The sequence below is a fragment of the Pygocentrus nattereri genome, chromosome 20 (genome assembly GCF_015220715.1).
Source record: "Pygocentrus nattereri isolate fPygNat1 chromosome 20, fPygNat1.pri, whole genome shotgun sequence".
In the NCBI taxonomy this organism is placed as follows: domain Eukaryota; kingdom Metazoa; phylum Chordata; class Actinopteri; order Characiformes; family Serrasalmidae; genus Pygocentrus; species Pygocentrus nattereri.
The window spans coordinates 24,173,837-24,198,990 of record NC_051230.1 but is presented as its reverse complement, the minus strand read 5'-3'; the positions used below and the strand labels follow the sequence as shown (position 1 = coordinate 24,198,990).

Below are 25,154 nucleotides of genomic sequence, written 5' to 3'. Positions count from 1 at the left end.
TATTTCTGCAAAAATGTACAAATCTTCAAACTACGTCCAAGAAATCCTCATCTACAGCTCTCACCTTGGTATGAAATTCCAACTTGGAGCAGAGGAGCTTGGTATACAGCGCAACAAGTTGGCCATATCCATGTCTGTCCCTGAGGTTTCCCTAGAGACAATACTGAATAATCACTAAAAGGACATTAATAAGTCACTTCATAAGAAAACAAGAAACATGTTTTAAACAATAATTCAGGTAATAACCCTTGTGGCAATCTTTAACTTACCCATAGTACTCCTGTCTCAGCAATGTTACTGTAATATCTCATGCAGTCTTGCAAGCTCTGTTAAAGTAATTAAGAGTCAATATAGCTGCTCACCAAACCTTTGGATGCTATTACCAGAATACCATGTCCTCTAACTGTTCAACAGAAACTCACAGAAAAGTGCATTTATTCAGCACTAAAGTGAAAATAGTTTCAGGATCTATTGTCAAAGCATCATTATGAAAAACAGAGAATTTAGTAAATCCAGAAGATCAGTTAAGCAAAAAATACCAGGTCTCACTTTTGTTCAAATTAGCACTCTGATACAGATGTTTAACTTTGATTTGATGAATTTGAATAGAGTTAAACGATAAACTTCCATTTAGCCATACTAGTGAAGTACTTCTTTAAATTATTGTTATATATCAAAATAAAAAAGGTCCCTTTCTAAGATTTATGATATCAAAATTAACATTCTGATTAAAAAAAAAAACCAAACATCTTTGAACGATATTAGGAGCTGTCAGACACTGCTGATACTTGAGTTCTTCTATACTGTTCTTTATTAATCTATGAAATCTACTAGTAATTACAGCTAGATTATACACACACACACACACACACACACACAAGATTTACAAAGATCTCTATAACTAGTGACTCATATGTTAAAAGTAAGTTAGCAGAGCGAGATAAAACTGTTATTAATTATGATTTAATTCTGAAAGAAATACTGAATATTGTAAAATTTAGTGGACTGAAAAAATATACAAAGTGAAACATGCATTACTTCATGCTATAGAAAATGTTATGGATTAATTAATGTTATAGAAAAATGACAGAAACGTGGAAAACACTTACATTTGGGTGACCATCACGGAGAACTTTATGCAAAACGTGGCAAAACTTCCAACTAAGAATAGTACTACTGGACAAGGGTAGACCAATAGCATAAGACCAGAAAGTGTACGCTCCCTTTTCCCGGTGGGTTCCCAAGATAATTCCTGAGCTCAGAGTCAAGGACCAAAGAACATTACATAACAGATACAAAAATTAAATTACAGTTTCAAGCTCCCTTTATCAATTTACGTAAGTCAGTACACTGATAAATAAGTATAGTGCTTAATTAAATGAGAAAAAGAATTCAGGGTGAAGATGCATCTGGAGGATACTGCGGGCATGCTTCTCCTTCACTGGTGTCTCGGTGGAGTTAATAGCTTTACTGATGCTGCTGAGCTGATGGAAAGAGGGAAAATATGAACAATAAAACCAAATAGCATACCGTGTACAAAACTGCATACCATTCAGTGCATTTTAGCACACAGATCAAAGCCAAGTCATAAAACTGTTTAAAAGACCACTGTAAAAGCGAACACTGTGGAAATGGTTTTTGTCATTTAGTCCACATACAGAAAGGCACGATTACATTTTACCTCGTTCAACCTAATCTACCAATAAAGAACTGTTTTTGTCAAGAGAAACAAAAACCTATGGATTCAACGGCTTAAGATAGGTGCCCCTATTCTGTATCTGTACACTCATGTTCATCTTAGAAAAGCAAGCATAGTTTCTTACACATCTTATGTTTAGTATTGTTAGAAAAAAAGCAGTCCTGGGCTGGAGCTAAGGGAACTGGCCCTGTGACCGGAAGGTTGCCGGTTCGATCCCCAGTGCTGACAATCCATGACTGAGGTGACCTTGAGTAAGATACCTAACCCACAACATTTGCACTAAAAGAAAAATGTACTGAGAAATGTACTAAATGTTAGGACTAGCTCGTAATCATGATAATCCATAATACATCTGCACCAATTTCTCTGCCACTTTTTTCTGGTGCATTTTTGCATTTTCATATATAGACAAAGGTCAAAATCAGTCAACATAAAAGTTACACTTTGTTATCAATGTTACGCTTTGTTATCAATGGCACTACCTCTCTAAAACCATGCAGAGTATTAAACACTAGTTATGACAAAGAAAAAATAAGGTCATAGTAGCACATTTATTACATCAAGTTCAAACATACGGAGAAGCCCTAGTTTCTACAATATATAAAACAGGTAAAAATTCTGGAATCATTTAGGAAAAAGGAAAAAAATAGGGTCACATTTTAAAACCCTATACAGGATTCACAACCTTACAAACTACCACCTTCAGTGGGCAAAGCATTAGTGGTGGCCAATCAAAGTTCTGTGGAGGCAAGCCCACTTCGCTTACACAGACGGAAAAACCAATACAGGCAAGTTCATTCATTCACATTCATGAAGGTAGAAACAATGTAAATGAACCCCTCAAAAGTAGAGTAATGAATTTATAGTCTACCTGTGTAACTTGAATGGGATTTTCACAGGGAAAGCCTAATGCTTTAAAACAGAACAATAAAATAAAAAGCCTGTCTTGGGTGTGTGACATCAAAATCACAAACAATATAACTGCAATAGAATATGGTACAATTATATTCCCTTCTGAAAGACATACTAAAAGACATACTCTTGAGGGTGTCACCTCACTGGCAAGAGAGGTCCCACCCCAGTGACCGATTACTACCATTTTTTGTGAGAGCGTAGTAAAGATGCCACACATTGTAGAGATGCCAACTGTAGATATTACTCAGTAGGGGTGGCTATTGTTAGAATTTTATTGATACCAATACTGATACTGTACTCTGTAACTGATGTGAAAAGGTTATGATCATCTACCTACTGTTAAAAGTATTAACAACCATAAGCTGTAGAAAAAAAATATATCCCTAGTTGTCAGGTGAGCTTACAACAAGCTCAAACGTAGGCTACCTATGCTGGAAACACTTTTTATGAGAATATTTAGACTGATATTTAGACTGTTGACCATCAAAACTTGAAGTTGAAGTTGGTTTCCCATCAGATAGTTTCTTGTTTGAATTTTTCCATTCCACCTTAAATGGTGCAGCAGTTATTATAAAGTCTGTTGCGTCCACACTGTACACTGTTGCACCCTTAAAAGGTGGAAAGGGAAAATTAGGGAGTTTTTCCTTGCCACCGTCACCCACTGGCTTGCTCATGAGGGCTTGGACCCAGATTTTTCTGTAAAGCTGCTTTGTGACAGCACCTGTTGTGAAAGGTGCTATATAAATAAACCTTGACTTAACTCAAGCTTTGTAGTTTATTTAGTGATTTAAGCTACCAGTCTACACTCACCGGCCACTTTATTAGGTACAATTGTTCAATTGCTTGTTAACACAAATAGCTAATCAGCCAATCACATGGCTGCAACTTAATGCTTTTTGGCATGTAGAGGTGGTCAAGACAACTTGCTGAAGTACAAACCAAGCATCAGAACGGGGAAGAAAGGTGGTTTAAGTGACTTTGAACATGGCATGGTTGTTGGTGCCAGACGGGCTGGTCTATTTAAGAAACTGCTGATCTACTGGGATTTTCATGCACAACCATCTCTAGGGTTTACAGAGAACGGTCTGAAAAAGAGAAAATATCCAGTGAGCGGCAGTTGTGTGGACAAAAATGCCTTGTTGACATTAGAGGTCTAACTACTTTTTGTAGTTGGCTACCAATATTTGTAGCTAGTAGCTGTAGCTGCTACAGTTCCATGAACTAGTAGCTGTAGCGCCTACAAATTTTTGCGTAGCTATAGCAAAAATGTTCGCTACAATTTCTCTACAGGCTTTAGGCAATTTTATGTGCAAAATTCGAGCAACAAAATTGGGTCATTCGTACCGGTCTATTTCCTGTACTATATCTCTGTTGCTAATAAAAAAAAATTATTTAAATGCGGCCGTTCACCGGACTGGTTGCAATCCTGACTGAGCAAAATCAGTAGGTTAGTAGGCTTATCTCGGGGATCGCAAATGAAATGTTAATAAGCGCCAATTTGTCCTTTCAACAAACATGAAACCACCTTGGGAGCCACAACATTTTATGTCCGTTTTACCCCCATAGCTGTATGTCTCGGTATGTGGTGATAGTACAGGCTAAAAATATAATAATAATATAATATTAAAATAATATATAATATAATAATATAATAAACAAAAGCTCAGACTAACTTTGCTCTGCTTTAACCTTTAGCTCAGCTGTAGCCACCTTTCTCACATCTCAGGAAACCTTTCTGTGAGTTTCTTGTAAAATGTCCCTCGATGTTTGACTTTTTACGAGGTTCAAGTCACTTTTCGCCCTCCACCTTCTCGTTCGAACTGTCCCGTTCCACCTTAAATGTACTGCTGCGCATCTCGTTCAAATTGTCCTGTTCCATTTTAAAATGTACTGCTGCAGGAACAGCAGAATTAGAAGCAACTTCAGCTTCGAGTTGTTGCAGATTTAAACGTATCAGTATAAACCAGCTGAGTGATTATAAATGTAAATAAGTCCGTTAATCTCTAAACTACCGATGTTCATCTCAAATCTCTCTCTTTGCCATTTCGTTATGTGCACCGCTGTGCAACAGTCTGCACATCAGTCTTTAGCATTAATTAGCCATTCTGTTCATTGTGAAAACTGTGTTAGAACCGTGTGTTAGAATGATTTTACAGCAAAGGAGGATTATGTTATTCTACCTAAAAATCTAGTTCTGCTGTGGAGCCACAACAGCGGAGATATTATTCAGGCCTGATTCTCACCCCAAACAGAGCTACGGTCACTGATGAGAATTTTGAGGCTAAAATGTTAAGTATAATAAAGACTCTGAATGTCAAGTCTGCACATACACCGATCAGGCATAACATTATGACCACCTCATTGTTTCCACACACACTGTCCATTTTATCAGCTCCACTTACTATATAGGTGCACTTTGTAGTTCTACAATTACAGGCTGTAGTCCATCGGTTTTTCTGCATACTTTGTTAGCCCCTTTTTACCCTGTTCTAGGTCAGGAACCCCCATGGACCCTCACAGAACAGGTACTCTTTTGGGGTAGTGGATCGTTCTCAGCACTGCAGTAACACTGCAAAGTCAAAGACGATAATTCATCTGCTGCTGCACACTTTGTATTGGTCATCCTCTAGTCCTTAATCAGTGATCACAGGACGCTGCCCACAGGACGCTATTGCCTGGATATTTTTGGTTGGTGGACTATTCTCAGTCCAGCAGTGATGCTGAGGTGAACAGTGAAACTCCAGCAGCCCTGCTGTGCCTGATCCACTCAGACCAGCGCAACACACACTAACACACCACCATCACATCAGCGTTACTGCAGTGCTGACAGTGATCCACCACCCAAATAGGACCTGCTCTGTGAGGGTCCATGGGGGTCCTGACCACTGAAGAACAGGGTAAAAGGGGCCTAATAAAGTATGCAGAGAAACAGATGGACAATTACAGTCTGTACTGTAGAACTACAAAAGGCGAAGTGGTGCTGAGAAAATGGACAATGAGTGTAGAAACAAGGAGGTAAATATTTTATGCCTGATTAGTGTATCTTGTTGATATGTGTAAATTGGAGTAGTTTAATTTCAACAGTTGACAATGCTTTGCACAAAATTCTCTGTTTGTATTCAGTTATTGTTGATTTTTGTTAGGTAAAACCTGGAATGACTGACTTTGCCTTTAGTCTAAATCCTTATTGAATATCACACCTTTGGTTGTGCAAGTTTGATTGTTGGTTACACCTAAACTCACTTTTTGGTGACCTTTTTATATATTTGCAGCTTTTCAATTGTTTCTTTCTGGCACAGGATTAAATGCAGTGTCTTGTTCACACTGTCAGTTGGGCTTGTTTGGTGTGTCAGGTGGAGATTCACAAACATTCTGACAATCGAGCTCTTAAAGTATCTAAAAAGTAGTGCACTACATTTCAAAAAGTAGCGACTACTCTTTCTTGAAAAGTAGCTAAATTGTAGTTAGCTACAAATTTTGGGAAAGTAGCTACAAAGTAACTCATTTTTCAGTAGCTATCGCAACCTATTCATAAGCTGGCTGAAAACCAGTGTGTAACAACGCCTTAACATGCAACTACTGTTTTGCATTTAGCTGTATTGTCATGAAATTACTAAAGTGAGCCCACATTTTTGAATGTCTGACCCTTTCAGTCTTGACCAGACAGCACAGAATGACACTTGGCATTCAAAATAGTTAAAGCAGTCAGAAGTATTTAAATGCTTTGTCACACGGAGAAGAACACCCCTCCCACAGATCCAATCATTACCATCTATGCTATGTAGAATGAGTTAACATTACATGAATACCAACATCAGCATCGTTTTTCCAGAAGCTTATCAAAAGTTCTGGAACTGACTAGTCAGGAGCTGGTACAAATTTTAGTACTGGTTCTCATTACCCATCCCTAATATTCAGCCTTCTAAACATGAGTTTGTCTGTGTTCCAAAGAGCCTAATTCATTTTGCTCACAAACTGGCCGTGCCCAACAATATAAATACAGAGCCAGTTGCTCTATACACTCAATTATGCAAGGACCCTGCTTCAAAGCTGTTTATCATTTACATTTTGGATGAGAGGATGAACTACCCATCTGGTCACGGATATAGAAAAAGAAAAAAAAAAATGAGAATGAATTCAAATTCATTCAAATGAACTTCTGTTCTCTGTTCTCCAAGTGTGATATCAGCACAGAACAGTAACATTTAACAAATTACAGAAACAAATCAAATGTGATGTGCTGTCTGGGCAGTGCTTCTCTCACTAGTCTGTCTTGGAGGGCTGTATTCTGTGACTTTCCTTGTCTGACAAAACAGAGTGAAATACAACTATTTGGTACATTTAATGAACGCCAACTGGCAACAGTGTTTACAACAGTGACGACAGCTGAAAATATCGTCGGGGTGTCTCTTTCCTCCACCATGGACATTTACACCCCATGCTGCATTCGAAAAGCCAACTGAATTGTGACTGACCCCACAGATCCCTCACACGAACTGTTCTCTCTTCTGCCATCTGGAAGAAGGTACCACAGTATCTGGGCTCTCACAGGCAGACTGGGCAACAGTTTCTTTCCACAAGCCACCAGATTCATCAAGTCCCATGGGCTGAAGTGAAGGACACCCCCCCCCCACACACACATATGGAACACTGTATTTAAATATAATTACGGCATTTCACTGAAATACGATATAATTGTAGATCTGACTACTTGCATTTTGCACTTTTTACTGCCTCAACAATACTTGACTTTTTTTTTTTTTTACATTTTTCTTTACTTTAATATTGTTAGCTGCTAGAATTACTATATCAACCAAGAACTGTATTACATTGCTGTTCTGGCTGCTACTTCAGTGACTGCTATGCTCATATACGCTAGGCTATCTGCTAAGCTGCTAATATGTCACAGAATGTTACATCCTCCTTTACACAACTCCACATACTCTTTGCATTTATTTAAGTCTTTAGTATTTATTTATTGTACTGTGTTGTCTGCACCATGTATATTGTATTGTCTTGCGCTTGTGTGGCACCATGGTCCCAAAAGAATGTTGTTTTGTTTCACAATGTATATAGCTGACATGATAACCCACTGCATGTAAACATGCTCATATAAGAAATAAAACGTGCAGCAGCAACCTCTGTGGAGACCAAAGGCGCATTCGTCATAGGCAGATGATTTTAAAACAAACAAAAAAAATGATTATCTAGTCTCTCAGCCAAGCTTTAGTTACAACTCTGGGCTAATGCAAGTCAGAAAGTAATGAATTCAATTGTCTGTTGATTAATTATTGAATTTGGAATTGAAATGTTAATTAGATGGGATTACTGGGCAGTATAACTTTGACAGTACCTCTCAGTAGAAATAACCATCAATTATTCAGCTTAGCCACAGTACAAGAAGTGTTTTGTATTTGAAAATGTATAAAAGCCTTGCAAAATGGTAACGCAGTAATAACTCAGTGGTACATGAATATTTTTAGCGTTCTACCCCTACAGAGATTAACTTCAAGGCTGAAGGAAAGTGATATTTATATTGAAAACATTTGGTCCCCATTACTGAATTACTTGCCTCACAGCTTGTGCGAAATAATCCCCTCCTGAGACTTTGAAATTGAATGGTCTTTATACTGTTACTGTTCTGAGCTGTTTTTTAATTCACATTTAAATTTTTATATTACATGTTTGTATGTATGTGAATATATATGCAAATACATCTATACACACACACACACACACACACACACACACACACACATTATATATATATATATATATATATATATATATATATATATATATATATATATATATACACACACACATACACACACACACACACGCACAGGGCTGGATGTGTATGTGGGTGTGTGTGCGTATATGGACGTATCTACATTTTTTTCCTGATTCATATTTTCAAAATCATGTTTGTGGTGCCAAGCGTCTTAGAAAATGGATGGATGTTTGTGGTGCCTGAACAGTGATAGTGAGGGGTGAAGCAGTCATGGGGACTACATTTTACAATATATATATATATATATTTTTTTTTTTTTTTTTTTTTTATTTATGTGAATGAAATAAATTATATATAAATGTTTTTGATTATTTATTTCTTTGTGTGTAATTCCAGATTTTTTTTTTACTCACAAATTAAAATGTAATTTAAAAAAAATGTATAAAAAGGAAATCTGAACCAGTCTAGCCTAGTGAAGCTGATAAACTTAATAATATCATCATCTGTATTTTTTCAGATGCTTTGCCTTTTTTTCAGTAGAGGAGTAAATATTGCTTGATTGAAAATTGTTTGTTTACACATTGTTCTGTTCTGTATACATTCTACTTTTTCCTAGGACAACAGATGGAGCAAACTGTTTTAAAGGAGAGAAGAGTGTAGTGAGAGTACTGGGGTGTCAGGTGACTGTGTAGCAATTGCAAATGGTTTCCATGGCTCATGGGGTCCATGGCAGAAAAACGCGCATCACACAATAGGATAAAATGTAGTGCAACGATAATGATACATAATAAGAATACAAGATTAGAAGAACTGAATTTTTTTTTACGTTTGCAGACCAGTTTTATGTCCTGTGAAAACCAACCAATGAGAAAATTAACACTGTTTACTCTTTCCGTCAATGATCTAGCAATGCAGAGGCCTAAACAACTGCCTGTCCTACCTATAGCTAGCACAAGGTTTTGATTAACAATTCAATTCAATATAATAGTATTAAAAACCACCTGGAAATTTAAAAACCACCTGGAAAGTTTTTCTGATACCTACCCGCAGCCAAGAAAACAGGATCAAAAACACAGTAATAAATAATATAAAATATTACACATTAAAACATGTTAACATGTTGACTTATAAGGGGTCTTTAAATAGCTACATTACTGCCACACTATCTCTTCTGTGTAATACAACTATGATGTACTGAGCAAAATGTGTAATATTTTTTGTGCAGCCTAACTGTCCTGGGGTTAGTTGAATTATTAAAAAAAAAAAGTGTGTTAGTGGGAACTTCAGTTAAGAAGACAACTGATGCAGTTTTTAAAAGTTGTTGAGTTTCTCAATATTATATTACTTAATAAGTGGTTTTATTATGACTTTCATTAAAACATTTATGCTCAAAAAAGCATATACACCTAAAAAATTTAATATGAAAGAGGTTTAAGACGCAGCATGGAATTTTTTGTTCCTTATTTTTTTGGGGGGGGGGGGGGCAATCAATAAGCACATATTTTAAGTAGAAGATGTCATGCAAATTAAGTCTGTCCAAATATTTATTTCCTTAAATTTTAGGATGCCATGTGAGAAAATATTTTCAATATATGTTTACACCGAAGCTCCAGTCTCCTGACACTTTCTGCCCAATTTCTAACACATGGGTTCTTTTTGGACCAATATCATGGAAAACCCGCTCTTGGATTCCCAAGGAATCAGCTAATTAGTGGTGTAATAACCAGCAGTTAGTACACTGTTAATGAATAAATAAACTATGAAATAATGACAAATACCAATTAGCAGTGAACCCAATTACTATTTACTAAGTACTTAATCAGTAGCCAATGAACCATGCTAAATAAACGGTTAACTAATGTCTAAATAGTGAGAACGTAAATACTTACAAAGTTAAGTAAAACAATACTCAATTACCTTAATTAAATGTAACCATTTACAACATAAGCAACATAGAAAGAGTGAAACAGGGAGTGAAAGTAGTGGTTCAGCACAGAAGAAAAACTTTAGGGGACCAATGCCTGACAACTGAGCTTAAGAATGGAGTTGGATGAGTGCCATGTGCTGGCACAAAGTCTGTGACAGATGGCCAGTGAGCACTGTGGCTTTTGGCCAACCTTCATGATGAATTGAGAGAGTTAGCAAGAGACAGACAAAGAGACAGCAAGCATATGAAAGAGACTACACCACATGTAAAACAAAGTTAAAAGCTCAATAAATAACACTTTCTTTTTTAATCTTGCAACACCTATTGGTGTGGGTGATAACGTGCATATATACTGATATATACTGCTCCCCCATGTACTGAGAGGCAATCACCTTTTCTTCAGTTTATGGCTTCACTCAAAAGTTACTAGTAACTGTAAGAAATGTGTGTTTTCAATTCTATGTAGCCAATAACTGACACAGCTGTTATCATGACCAGTTGAGACAGTAACACTTATCTGTTTAATTAACACATGACAGCTCCCAAAGACACTGAGCAATGTTATATAAAGTTTGTTCGAGATGGAGATATTTCTGAATTAAAATAATTTCATTTCTGCTATACTCTTATCACTTGCAGTTGAAGCTGACGTTAATGAGAAAGTGTCAGACAGATATTTACTCTTCCTGATGGGTGCCAAGCACAATTATATGAATACCAAGTGTTGCAGATTAGAAACTAGAGTTGCATATTTAAACTTTTAAAAATATACAATGCATGCAGACAGAAGAGTAGCAAAGATCCTCCATTCAGTTGTATTCAGCAACACAACTTACTTGTCATTTACTGCATTAAATAACCTTTAACAAAGTGACTAGCAAAGTTTTCACAACTTTAACCAATGAGCATGCAAATCTTTTTCTTCTACTGCAAGTTTTCCCGATGTTGTCACATGATCTAAACATGCCATCGTCCATGTGTGTACATGCTCTTGGTGCCTTTATGATAAAATGGTTCTGACAAGCCTACAAAGTAATTTGAGTCTTCACCACAGGCGAGTCTGTTATGAAAGAAACTTAAACCTAGGTTGTAAACAAGGTTAGGTTAAATGAATCAGGGAGGGGATGACTATTTCTCAGATCCAATTATTAAAACACTACTCACTACTCTGGTACGCATATTATTCAATTGTCCTAGACCTCAAAAAAAGCAGTGACTTGAGCATATGAATCAGTTCCAGCTGTGATGAAACAAGCACCTGCACACTATTTCCTTATTTACCATAATTTATAAATGGCTCCCCTGCTCTTCAACTTACCTTACATACGTATAATTTATAGGAAACACTAATTCACACGGATATTGAAATTGAGTCAACATCCACCACAAAAAAAATAATAATAATAATATTTTCATCTCAGGCCTCTGACTAGAGAGCTTCTCAGGCATGGGACCCATCCATTCTATTAACTTTATTTAGGAGATCTTCATTTATTAAAAAAAAACAAAAAAAAAAAACTGCCATTTAAAACTTATAGTGGCAGTAGTACCTTCATAACTTAGAACATAATACATGTCTTTCTACAACAACACAAATATTATATATATTATATATACACACACATATGCTTGTTTTTGTACGTGTATAGATATATGACGTGTCATAACTATGTAATGAAAAAAGTACCTGTATAAATACTGGGGATAGGTTCTATGAAGACTTGAGCACGGAATAAAACCTTACTCAGGCAAGAATAGTTTAAATTTTACAGGCATTTCTCAGTGACAGTGACTGAAGACACTACTGAATAGGAATAGGATAGTGTATTTAGTAATTAGCCATCACTACTTTTTCAAAGTATTTTGCTCAGCACTGAATTCACTTCAGATGATAAACAAATGGTATGCTGATTAAGTGACTACTCTTTTCTGGAGTAAAGCCAGTGCATAAATCAAGTAGCCACTCCCATCTCTGTCATTTATACTGGGATTCCCTATCCCATGCAAGTCAGTCAGAAACATTACAGATGTCCAGTGGTAAACTGGCATTACCTCACCTCACCAACAAAAACAAATCTTGTTTGAATAGGGCTTAATAAGAAGAATAAATAGAAAAGGAAATTTTGTGAATAAGTGAATTTGGCATGACAGGTAGTTGCCAAGGTGTTGCTAGGCCATTGCTGTGGCATCCCTGGTGATTGCTAAGGTGTTGCCAGGCAGTTGATAAGGCATTACAATCAGTTGCTAAAGAGTTGTAAGGTCATTGCTATGGTATCCCAGGTGGTTGCTATGCTATCCTAGATGGTCACTAAGGTGCAGCAAGGCTGGTATAACGGTATCCTAAGTGGTTGTTAAGGTGTTGCTAGGGCTTTGCTATGACATCCCAGCACTTGCTATAGTATCCACAATTGTTGCTACAGTGTTTCTAGGCCATATCTATGGCATCCTAGATGGTTGCCAAGGTGCTGGGAGGCCACTGCTATAAAATCTATGGTTGTAGATTAAAATCTATGGTTGTTGACTTTTTCAAGCAACTTAATAAGAACATTAAGAACAGCAGCAAGTTGGCAATCAAATTAACTAGAAATTAATGGCTTGACAAAGCCAGCAAGTAATGCTAAATTAACACCTAAAAAGTGTACTTCCCAAAGAAAATGCAGAGTTGATTGAGCACCTCATTCGAGGGTATTGCTAGGGTGTTGTTGTTGCAATGATGTTACATGTGATTGACAGGGCACTGCTAAGTGGCAGGCAAGGTAACTGGTTGTTAGGGTGTTGGTAAGTGGTTACTGTTGTACTGGAGGCAGTTATGGTATTCCAGCTGTTTGCTAGGCCATTCCTATGGTATTGATAGGATGCTGTGGGATATTTGGTTGTTGGTAAGGTACATTAGCAGTTGCTAAGTTACATGAGGCTGTTGCTAAGATGACAACAGTTGGTTGTTCTAGTGTATCAAGACCAAATGCTCAGAGCATTTCATGATGATCTCAGTGAGTGTGCAGTCTATAGACTACTGATAGCCCCATAGACTTCATTTGGCACTTCATTCAGACTAGAGCCTGGTGAATTATAATCGAGAACAGGACACAAACTAATGCAGGGTAAAATAGACCTTGGAGGGTTTGACATGGGAGGACCATGTGGGTCCACCTCCTGCATGGTCCAGCAGGGGGGGACCTCTGCAGAGCCGTATAGGTGGTGGGGCATGGCAGGGAGGTCCTTGGAGGCAAGGACTCCTGCAGCAGAAACGGGCTCTTGGCAAGTGGAACGTAACCTTACTGGAGAGGAAGGAGCTAGAGCTGGTGTCAGCTCTGGAACTAAACTTCCTTACGGGGAGGAGGGTGAGAGGCGCCAGGCGTTGTCGTTTAATATGATTTATGACCATATGTGCTGGACACTAGGGTGAAGAGAGGTGCTGAGCTGTCAACTGATCACCATCTAGTGGTGATTTGGATCAGATGGCAGTGAAGACTGATGGTCAGACCCAGTAGATACAAGTGAATAGTGAGAGCTTACTGGGAATGACTAGCAGAGGCCGTGTTCAGAATGGTTTTAAATCCCACCTCAGGGAGAACTTCTCTCATGTTTCAGGGGACACTGAGTCCAAATGGGCCATGTTCAAAACCTCCACTGTGAAAGCTGCCAGCCATAACCGTGGCCAAAAGTTTATTGGTGCCCACCAGGGTGGCATTCCAAGAACCACCTGGTGGACACCAGTGGTGAGGTAAGCTGTCAATCTGAAGAAGGAGGCCTTTAGGGACTGGATGTCAGAGGACTCGCCATGGAAAAAGACTTTTGGTGGTCTTCAAAGAGGTTCTGGACAACCGCCTGGGTGTCTTCATTTAAGCTGTACTCAGCAGGGGTGGAGAAACTGTAATGAGAATAATCTCAGTCAATGGAAGGAGCACTTTGAGGAACTCCTAAACCCAGGAGACATGCCTCCCTCACAGGAGTCAGGGCCAGTCAGACTCCATTTCCATGGTGGAGGCCACTGAAGTACTTGGAAAGCTCTTCAGTGGCATGGCACGGGGGATGGATGAGATTCACCCAGAAATGCTTAAAGCTCTGGATGTTGTGTGGCTGTCATGACTGACATGCCTCTGCAATGTCACATGGACCTCAGCAACAGTACTCTTGGACTGGCAGACCGGGGTGGTGGTCTGCACTTTTAAGAAAGGGGACTAGAGATTTGTGTGCCAATTACCAGGGCATCACACTTATCCTCCCTGGGAAAGTTTATGACAAGTTGCTGGAAAGTGGAAGCTCAGATTGAACAGGAACAATGCAGATTCCGTCCTGGCTGTGGAACAATGCATCAGCTCATGCAGATTTTGCCAACCCAGCTTACATATGTTTTGTGGACTTGGGAGAAGGCTTACAACCACGTTCCCATAAATATTGATACTTCCAGCGCCGCTCTAGGTGGCTTCCTGTTCCAGTAGCTCTGTGTCTTCTATTTGTTTTGTAAATAGCATCTTTTTTACCCACTTTCTTTCTTTTCTGGATATTAAGGCAGGGCCTAAAGTTGTTATACACCTTTGTAAAACTTTTATTGACTTTTCAATGGATAATTGAACTGAACATTCAGACTATGACTGCCCTCGCTTTGTCTAAATAAGGAAACAGCTGATTGCGCTTTGGAAGCCTGCGGCTTTGTTTACAACACAGCGGCGGTGATTCCAGCAGAGCTGAGACGTCCTTACCGGGGCTGCAGAGTGGGAGAGAAACAGCAGGAAAAGAAGCAGAGATACAAACTAAGTCCTCCTTCAATAATTATGGGAAACATACGGTCACTGGCTAACAAAATGATGAACTGTTTACTCTAACATGGACACAATTGGAATACCAGGAATTCAGCATTCTGTGCTTCACAGAGTCATGGCTAGCCTGTGCATACCTGACTCTCATGCTCATCTGAATGGTTTTACTACTGTCAGCGTGGACAGAGACCACAAGCGAACTGGTAAGAAGAAGGGAGGAGGGCTGGCTGTGTTCTTGAACAATAGATGGTGTAACCCTGGTCACATCACGGTTAAAGAAGCAATTTGTAAGCTGGACATTGAACAGTGTGTTGTAGCTATGCGTCAGTACTCTCCCCCACGCAAGTTTTCTCACTGCATTCTGTGTGCTGTGCACATTCCACCTTCTGCTAACGCGGACACTGTTTGTGATGTCATCCACTCAACCATTGCGAGGGTGCAAAACCACAGCCCTAGTGCAATCATGGCAGTGTCTGGAGACCTCAATCATGTTACCCTCTCATCATGTCTGTCCATTTTCAGCTAGTTTATGGACTGCAAATAGAGAGAGAACAAGACTCTGGACATGCTGTATGCCAATGTCAAGGAAGCATATAAATCCACAGCTGTCCCTCCACTGGATCGTTTAAACCATAACCTCGTTCACCTCAACATGTGGTATAAACCCTTGGTTCAGAAACAGGCAGTGACCACAAGGACAGTGAGGAAGTGGTCATCTGAGGCTGCAGAATCACTGAGGGCCTGTCTGGAGGCTACACAATCGGGTGTCCTATGTGAACCACATGGTGAGGACATTGATGCAATAACATCATGCATCACTGACATCAACTTCTGTGCAGACTCCACTGTACCCTCCAGGACTGTCAGATGCTTTCTGAACAATAAACCCTGCATCACAAGTGACTTAAATCTCTGCTGAACCAGAAGAAAAGAACATTTATGAAAGGAGATAGGGCGGAACTGAAAAGGGTACAAAAATAGCTTAAAACCTCAATTAAGAACAAGTCCAAGTTAGAAAACAAACTTGAGCTGAATAACACTTGTGATGTCTGGAGAAGCCCAAAAGACATCCCTCGCTTCAACCAACGCAGCCCTGTTCCAGCAGAGAGAAAGCGTGAATGGGCAAACAAGTTAAACCAGTTCTTTGTGCGGTTTGACAATGGCTCCTCTCCTGCTCCATTGTGTCTGTCTCCTACGCAGATTAACACTCCTACATAACTATGCCATGGGCCATCCACAGCCTCATCTTCCTCCACCACAGCCTCATTCACATCTGTGACCATCAGCACCCACTGTCTGCAACAGACACCTCTCACCCTGCCCCCACAAATAGTGACGTTACATTCACTGATAATCAGGTGAAGGTTTAACTGAAAAAACTCAAGCAGAGCAAAGTAGCAGAACCTGATGGCCTTGAACCTAGAGTGCTGAAACTGTGTGCAGAGCAGCCATGTGGAATTCAGCACATCTTAAACATGAGCTGCAGCCTGAAGAGAGTCCCAGTTATGTGGAAAACATTTTGTGTAGTTCCTGTCCCGAATAAAAAAGCAACTGACAGCACTGAATGATTATCAACCGGATGCACTGACATCCCACTTAATGAAGACACTTGAAAGGCTGACGCTAGCTCATCTGAGACCTCTGATCAAAACAGCTCTTGGCCCTCTGCTGATTGCATACCAGGATGGCATTGGAGTGGATGATGCAGTTTTCTACCCGCTGGACAGAACCTACTCTCACATGGACACATCAGGCAGCACTGTGAGGATCGTGTTCTTCAATTTCTTCAGTGCATTCAACACCATACAGCCTGTGCTGTTAGGGGAGAAACTACAGCTGATGCAGCTGGATGAATCCATCAACTCATGGACAACGGACAATCTGACTGGTCAATCTCAATATGTTCGACTGCAGGACAACGCTGTATGCAGTGTTGGGGCAACTTGTACACCTCTGACTTCCGGTACAACACAGAGTCATGACATCTGCAGAAATTCTCAAATGACACGGCCATTGTGGGGTGCATGAGGAATGGACAGGAGGAGGAATACAGGAAGCTGGTGAAGGACTTTGTTGACTGGTGTAAGCTGAACCAGCTGCAGCTAAACATAAGTAGGTCTTGTCACCAGTCCCTATTGATGGAGTTGATGTGGAGGTGGTCGGGACCTACAAATATCTGGGTGTGCACTTAGACAAAAAGTTGGACTGGAGCTGTAACATTCTCACAGTGTACAAGAGAGGCCAAAGCCATCTCTACTTCCTGAGGAGGCTAAGGTTTTTGGTGTGTGCACCAAGCTCCTTTTGACATTCTACCAGTCTGTTGTAGCGAGTGCTTTATTAGAGTGCTCTCATACTTCTTCTTATTCTTCTTCCACACTTTTTTGTGATTAATACAGCCCAAACATACAGACTACGTTCAAACTGCGTTTCAAAGTTCTCTGCGCTGTTACTTGTGCTATGTATTTTTGGATTTGATGGGATTGGTAGTTTTTAAATAAAATTAAGTTTAAAAATTAAAAACCTTCTTTAAGAACGAATGCCGGAATGTTCAGAACTTCAAATTCTAACTGACATCGATGATGTCACAGCAGGCCACTCAGTCTCACAGACACAGCGGTCACACAGGGAATCTGCTTTAAAATCCTTAACCTTTCACCTATAAACTCCATTTCAGCTTTAAATGGTAGAGAAACTTATCCTTTCTGAAACCCCAAAATATATCTCATCATTTTATCAATTAGCTTTAGAGTTATGAGCATTTGTTTGGCACTAGGCACAGAAAACTGCCCTGTTCACTCCCATGTAAATTTCTCAAAATCAGAATCTGCTTATTTCAAGATTTTCTCTGGGTTTAACTTGTCATAACTCAGAAGTTTTCTTCTCAATACACACAGCATTACACCAAAATAATCCTCAAGGGGTCTTCTCACCATCTCTCCTGTTAAGATAGAGTAAACATTTCCCGTGTTATGACTGTTTGTTCAGAGGGTACAAATCGGACTCAAACAAGGCTTCTCCACTAAGAGCTGCATAATAATAGAATGACACAATCTGAATGACTCCCCCAAACACATACATCTCTCCCTCTCACACACACACCACACAGACACATAACTAAGGAGGTGTTGTTCACCTACACACAAATCACACACACAAATCACACACACACACACACACACACACACACACACACACACACACACACTCTTGCAGCTCTTTTCAAGCACTCTTGCAGTTCCTTCAGGAAATGCACATCTAGTTGCTGTTGTGTACTGGGGAAGCTGCATTGACAAAAGTGCTCTGAACAAAATAAATAAACTCATTAGGAAGGCTGGCTCTGTTGTAGGAGTCAAGCTGGACTCTTTGAAGGTTGTGTCAGAAAAGAGGACGCTCAACAAGCTGTTCGCCATCTTGGACAACACTTCACACCGTCTGCATGTTACATTAATAAACAGAGATCTTACCCACTGCTATAAGGTTCTACAACGAGTCTCCTTACTGCAGTGACTGTACTGATCTCCTGCTGACTGAAATGAGCTGAACCACACCACTGATAATACACACTGTGCAATATATCACAACTATTACTGTAATGACATTTTCACTATGCACTTTACACTGTAATACTGACACAACTCAAGAGTCAGTTATGTCTATATTATGTGCTTTTAGTGAACCTCATACTGCTCCGTGCCTTCTGTCTGTAAATACAACAAATCTGTCACATCCATCCATCCATCCATCCATCCATCCATCCATCCATCCATCCATCATCTTCCGCTTCTCCGGGGTTCGGGTCGTGGGGGCAGCATCCTGAGCAATGAAGCCCAGACCTCCCTTTCCCCAGCCACTTCCACTAGCTCCCTGGGAGGGATTCCGAGGCGCTCCCAGGCCAGCTGGGCGATATAGTCACGCCAGCGTGTCCTGGGTCTTCCCCGGGGTCTCCTCCCAGGTGGACTCGCCTGTGACACCTCCCGAGGGAGGCGTCCAGGAGGCATCCTAACAAGATGCCCGAACCACCTCAACTGGCTCCTCTCGACGTGAAGAAGCAGCGGCTCTACTCCGAGTCCCTCCCGGATGACCGAACTTCTCACCCTATCTCTAAGGGAGAGTCCAGCCACCCTGCGGAGGAAACTCATTTCAGCCGCTTGTATTCGCGATCTCGTTCTTTCGGTCATTACCCAAAGCTCATGACCATAGGTGAGGGTGGGAACATAGATCGACCAGTAAATCGAGAGCCTTGCCTTATGGCTCAGCTCTTTCTTTACCACAACAGACCGGTAAAGAGCCCGCATCACTGCTGACCCAGCACCAATCCGCCTGTCAATCTCCCGCTCCCTTGTACCATCACTCGTGAACAAGACCCCAAGATACTTAAACTCCTCCACTTGAGGCAAGAGCTCATCCCCAACCCAGAGAGGGCTCTCCACCCTTTCCCGCGTGAGAACCATGGCCTCGGATTTGGAGGTACTGATCCTCATCCCGGCCGCTTCACACTCGGCTGCAAACCGATCCAGTGAAAGCTGAAGTTCACGGCCTGATGTCCCCAATAGGACCACATCATCTGCAAACAGCAGCGATGTGACCCTGAGGTCACCAAACCGGACACCCTCCATCCCCTGACTGTGCCTAGAAATTCTATCCATAAAAATTATGAATAGAATCGGTGACAAAGGGCAGCCCTGACGGAGTCCAACTCTCACTGGGAAAAAGTCTGACTTACTGCCGGCCATGCGAACCAAGCTCCTGCTTTGTTTGTACAGGGCCTGAATGGCTCGTAGCAAAGAGCCATGTACCCCGTACTCCCGAAGCACCTCCCACAGAATACCCCAGGGAACACAGTCGAATGCCTTCTCCAAATCCACAAAGCACATGTGGACTGGTTGGGCAAACTCCCATGAACCCTCCAGAATCCTGGAGAGGGTAAAGAGTTGGTCCAGTGTTCCACGACCAGGGCGGAACCCGCACTGCTCCTCCTGAATCCGAGGTTCGACTATAAGCCGGACTCTCTTCTCCAGTACCCTTGCATAGACCTTACCAGGGAGGCTGAGGAGTGTGATTCCCCTGTAGTTGGAACACACCCTCCGGTCCCCCTTTTTAAAAAGAGGCACCACCACCCCAGTCTGCCAATCAAGTGGCACCACCCCCGATGTCCATGCAATGTTGAAAAGGCGTGTCAGCCAAGACAGCCCCACAACATCCAGAGCCTTGAGGAACTCGGGACGGATCTCATCCACCCCTGCAGCCCTGCCGCCAAGGAGCTTTTTTAACTACCTTAGCGACTTCGGCCTCAGTAATGGACAAGCCTATTCCCGTGTCCCCAGACTCTGCCTCCTCACTGGAGAACATGTTGGTGGGATTGAGAAGGTCCTCAAAGTATTCCTTCCACCGCCCAATGACGTCTTCAGTCGAAGTCAGCAGCACACCATCTCCACTATATACAGTGCTAGTGGCACACTGCTTTCCCCTTCTGAGTCGCCTGACGGTTTGCCAGAATCTTTTTGGAGCCGACTTAAAGTCACTTTCCAAGGCCTCACCGAACTCTTCCCACACCCGGGTTTTTGCCTTGGCAATGACTGAAGCCGCAGATCGCTTGGCCTGTCGATACCTGCCAGCTGCCTCTGGTGTCCTACAGGCCAACCATGTCCGGTAGGACTCCTTCTTCAGCTTGACGGCATCTCTCACCTGGGGTGTCCACCACCGGGTTCGAGGATTACCGCCCCGACAGGCACCAACTACCTTGCGACCACAGCTACAGTCAGCCGCTTCAACAATGGAGGAGCGGAACATGGCCCATTCTGAGTCAATGTCCCCCACCTCCCCCGAAATCTGGTCAAAGTTCTGACGGAGGTGTGAGTTGAAGATCAATCTGACAGGTTCTTCTGCCAGACGTTCCCAGCAAACCCTCACTATACGTTTGGGTTTGCCTGGTCTTACTGGCATCTTCCCCCACCACCTGATCCAACTCACCACCAGGTGGTGATCAGTTGACAGCTCAGCTCCTCTCTTTACCCGAGTGTCCAGTACACATGGCCGCAAGTCCGCTGACACGACTACAAAGTCAATCATTGAACTGCGGCCTAGGGTGTCCTGGTGCCATGTGCACTTATGGACATCCTTGTGTTCAAACATGGTGTTCGTTATGGACAAACTGTGGTTTGCACAGAAGTCCAAAAACTGAACACCACTCGGGTTCAGATCAGAGAGGCCATTCCTCCCAATCACACCCCTCCAGGTCTTACTGTCGTTGCCCACGTGAGCGTTGAAGTCCCCCAGTAGGACAATCGAGTCTCCAGGAGGAGCACTGTCAAGCACCCCTTCCAAGGACTCTATGAAGGCTGGGTATTCTGAACTGCTGTTCGGTGCATAAGCACAGACAACAGTCAGGACCCGTTCCCCAACCCGAAGGCGTAGGGAAGCTACCCTCTCGTCCACCGGGGAAAACCCCAACATACAGGCGCCGAGTCGAGGGGCTATGAGAAAGCCCACACCTGCCCGCCGCCTCTCACCATGGGCAACTCCAGAAAAGAAAAAAGTCCAGCCCCTCTCAAGGAGATTGGACCCAGAGCCCAAGCTGTGTGTTGAGGTGAGCCCGACTATATCTAGCCGGTATCTCTCGACCTCGCGCACCAACTCAGGCTCCTTCCCCGCCAGTGAGGTAACGTTCCAAGTTCCAAAAGCCAGTTTCAGCAACCGAGGATCAGAACGCCAAGGCCCACGCCTTCGGACACTGCCCGATCCACAATGCACCGCACCCCTACTACTGCCCCTCCCATCGGTGGTGGGTCGATGGGAGGGGGGACTCATGTAGCTCCTTCGGGCTGGGCCCGGCCGGGCACCATGAGTGAATGCCCGGCCACCAGACGCTCGCTGGCGAGCCCCTCCCCCAGGCCTGGCTCCAGGGTGGGGCCCCGGTAACCCTGATCCGGGCAGGGTACACGAGTCCTGCTTTGTTGTCCTCATAGGGGTGGTTATGGATCACACTTTGTCTGGCCTGTCACCTAGGACCAGTTTGCCATGGGAGACCCTACCAGGAGCTTTTGCTCCAGACAACATAGCTCCTAGGGTCCTTCAAGCACACAAACCTCTCTACCATGATAAGGTGGTGATCCATGGAGAGGAAATCTGTCACATATGCCATGTAAATATGTAAATAGATAGAAATCTCTCTCCCTCTCTCTCTCTCCCTCTCTCTCCCTCTCTCGGGTCCTTTGGAAGAATGGAGTGCCAGGGCCACTACTCTGGGCCTGGAGTGAGAATTGTGCATACGTGTTCTTGGCATTAGGTCAAGTTTGCTCAGTGTAAGTGTTGGACTCCGCCAAGGTTCTGCCTTGTCACCACTCCCGCTCCTGTTTTGAAGAAAGTTGAGGTTGGTCAGGATCCCAGTGGGACAAGGCCCCAAGGTCATCCTTAGACCTGCTGGAAGGATTACATCTCCAAGTTGGCTTTGGAGCAGCCTGGGTGTCCTGGAAAAAGCTGGAGGTAGCTGCAGGGTTCAGGGTCATCTGAGATATTCTGCCCTCCTAACTGCTACTGCAACCCTATCTGGATTAAGAAGTTTCAGATGATGATGGTGGTGATGATGATAACAACGAGGATTAACAGGTTCGAATACAACACGCTTTTAGTTATTTTCTCATATTCCTACACTGATCTCATCTGTAAATTCTGACAGCCATTGGACAGATACCTCAACATTCACACTAAAGGTTCTTTTATACCATAAAAGTAAGCTTCATTGCAAGTGTTTTTACTGTGTATAAGTCGCAAAATTCATACCCATGTTATTTTTATCACCCTCTTTGTGGCTGCACTGTCCTGAAACATGTAAACAAATTACACTGCGAGTCCATCCAAAAATGACAAGCATACTAATTGGTAAAGGCTCTTATGATCCTGCAAAGTTTGGTGGTTCTAGCTCCAGCTGTGTTCATGAGCTAAATGGCTAACACTTTTATACTTTTGCAAAATGTTGGTGGGAAGCTCCGACAAAACATACAGTTGTTTGCGTTACATGCCAGAGATTTACACCATCCTGGCAGTCACTTGATCTAATGCTTTTTAAGTATCTATTGCACAGAAGCTAATCAGCAAGAGACATAACTGACCTTACTTGCTGCATACACACACATACAAAGAGCCCTGGTGCACAGTTCCAACTTATTACAAGTTATCCTTTTCTAAAACATGCAGTTGTAGCTTTATAGCTACTGCTAACATTCTAGCTTCTATTTGGTTACAATAGGACAAACAAAAAACCTAAATGACACTTTACTAAACCCCAGTTAAAGGCCATCATTACTTCAAAAGACCAGCTTCTCCCTCCATATGTCTGTCTAACGTTCACTCCCTTGATAACAACCTGGGCTAACATGAACTCAGACTGTAACTGACTACTCAGCAGTGAGGGATTACTCAAAGAAGCAGCTCAGTCAGTCATTCAGGCAGGAGGGTCCTGTCAGTGTCTTTTAAACTGTTCGTATATTCGTATATTATCTAGTGTGTTTGTGGCAAATCAGTGAAACTTATACCTAACTGGTATATCACTCCTTACTATTGCTTTTCCATAAAATACTGGAGTTACAGATTTTGTCATTAGCAGTTTTACAGCAGCTTGTTTCGTACATCCATTCTGTTATATCTACTGTTGCTGATAACGATATTAGTTATATCGTTATCTGTCTCTGCTGGGACGTCTTGATGATATGGCGCATGTTGTAAGACTAGGTGAGATCCTCACTAATATGAAAACCAAGGACTTTGAAGTTTTTCACCCTCTTCAGTAGGCCTAAACTCATTAAATACTACAGAATGTATGTGTATGAAAGAGAAGCAACAAACGTAAACACAATGAATAAAAGGATAATTTAGCTAGAACTACAGAAACTACAGCACAAAAATGCAGTATGACAAAATCATTAACTTGATTACAATAACAATAGTTTAACCATTTAATTTAATATCCCAGAGTGAGTACTAGTGAATACTAGTCGGTAGTCAAAAAAGTTTGACCAATACCAACATTCTGATAACCACTGATACTGTGTGAAGCATGCCAAATGTTGGTACCATGCTAATGAACACAGTGCAGTAAAGGTGACTCTGCACCTTCATGGAGTCAGTAACACTTCTGTGTTTACAAAGTTCCTGGTCACTTTAAACAGTCCACGTTGGCAGATTCCCGACAACAATACACAATACGGGTGGAGGCCAGGAGGGGAAAAAGGAGGAAAAAAAGAAAGAAAAAAAAAAAAAAAACATTTCCTACTAAAATCTGTCTATGCCCGTTTTATCTTGTTTGAAAACGATAACGAGGTATAAACGTTAATAAGTGATTTGTTTTGGAAAATAGACTGTAGAGAGACTGTACTGTCCTACCGTGTACAACTTCATTTCCAAAAAAGTTGGGACGCTGTGCAGAATGTAAATAAAAATAGGATGCAATGATATGGAAATTATGTAAACCATATTTTTCAACCGTCAGTGGTATTATAACAAAGTGGAAGTGATTGGGAATGACAGCAACTCAGCCACAAAGTGGTAGACCATGTAAAATGACAGAGCAGGGTCAGCAGATGCTGAGGTGCATAGTGCGCAGAGGTCAGCAACTTTCTGCAAAATCAATCGCTACAGACCTCCAAATTTCATGTGGCCTTCGGATTAGCTCAAGAACTGTGCGTAGAGAGTTTCATGGAATGGGTTTCCATGGCCGAGCAGCTGCATCCAAGCCTTACATCACCAAGCGCAGCGCAAAGCGTCAAAAGCTGTCGTGAAAAGTGCCTCCACTGGACTAGAGCAGTGGAAACGTGTTCTCTGGAGTGATAGATCATGCTTCTCTGTCTGGAAATCCAATGGGCATGTCTGGTATTGGAGTTGCCAGGAAAAGTATTTGACTGCATAGTGCCAAGTGTAAAGTTTGGTGGAGAGGGGATTATGGCACGGGGTTGTTTTTCAGGAGTTGGGGTCAGCCCCTTAGTTCCAGTGAAAGGAACTCTTAATGCTTTAGCAGACCAAGAGATTTTGGACAATTTCATGCTCCCAACTTTGTGGGAACAGTTTGGGGATGGCCTCTTCCTTTTCCGACATGACTGTGCACAAGTGCACAAAGCAAGGTCCATA

The 25,154-nt window shown here is 41.8% G+C and overlaps 1 protein-coding gene across 1 annotated transcript in view; it reads right to left on the bottom strand.

The window, feature by feature from the left end:
- The window catches only part of hip1rb (huntingtin interacting protein 1 related b), a 67,663-nt gene that overhangs the window by 31,862 nt on the left and 10,647 nt on the right, over positions 1-25,154 (bottom strand). The window contains exons 2-5 of the mRNA XM_017716294.2: positions 1,421-1,484; positions 1,110-1,252; positions 270-326; positions 65-151 (exon numbers count right to left, since the gene is read on the bottom strand). Of these exons, the coding sequence (XP_017571783.2) occupies positions 65-151; positions 270-326; positions 1,110-1,252; positions 1,421-1,484 (351 nt within the window). The remainder of the gene's footprint in view (positions 1-64; positions 152-269; positions 327-1,109; positions 1,253-1,420; positions 1,485-25,154) is intronic.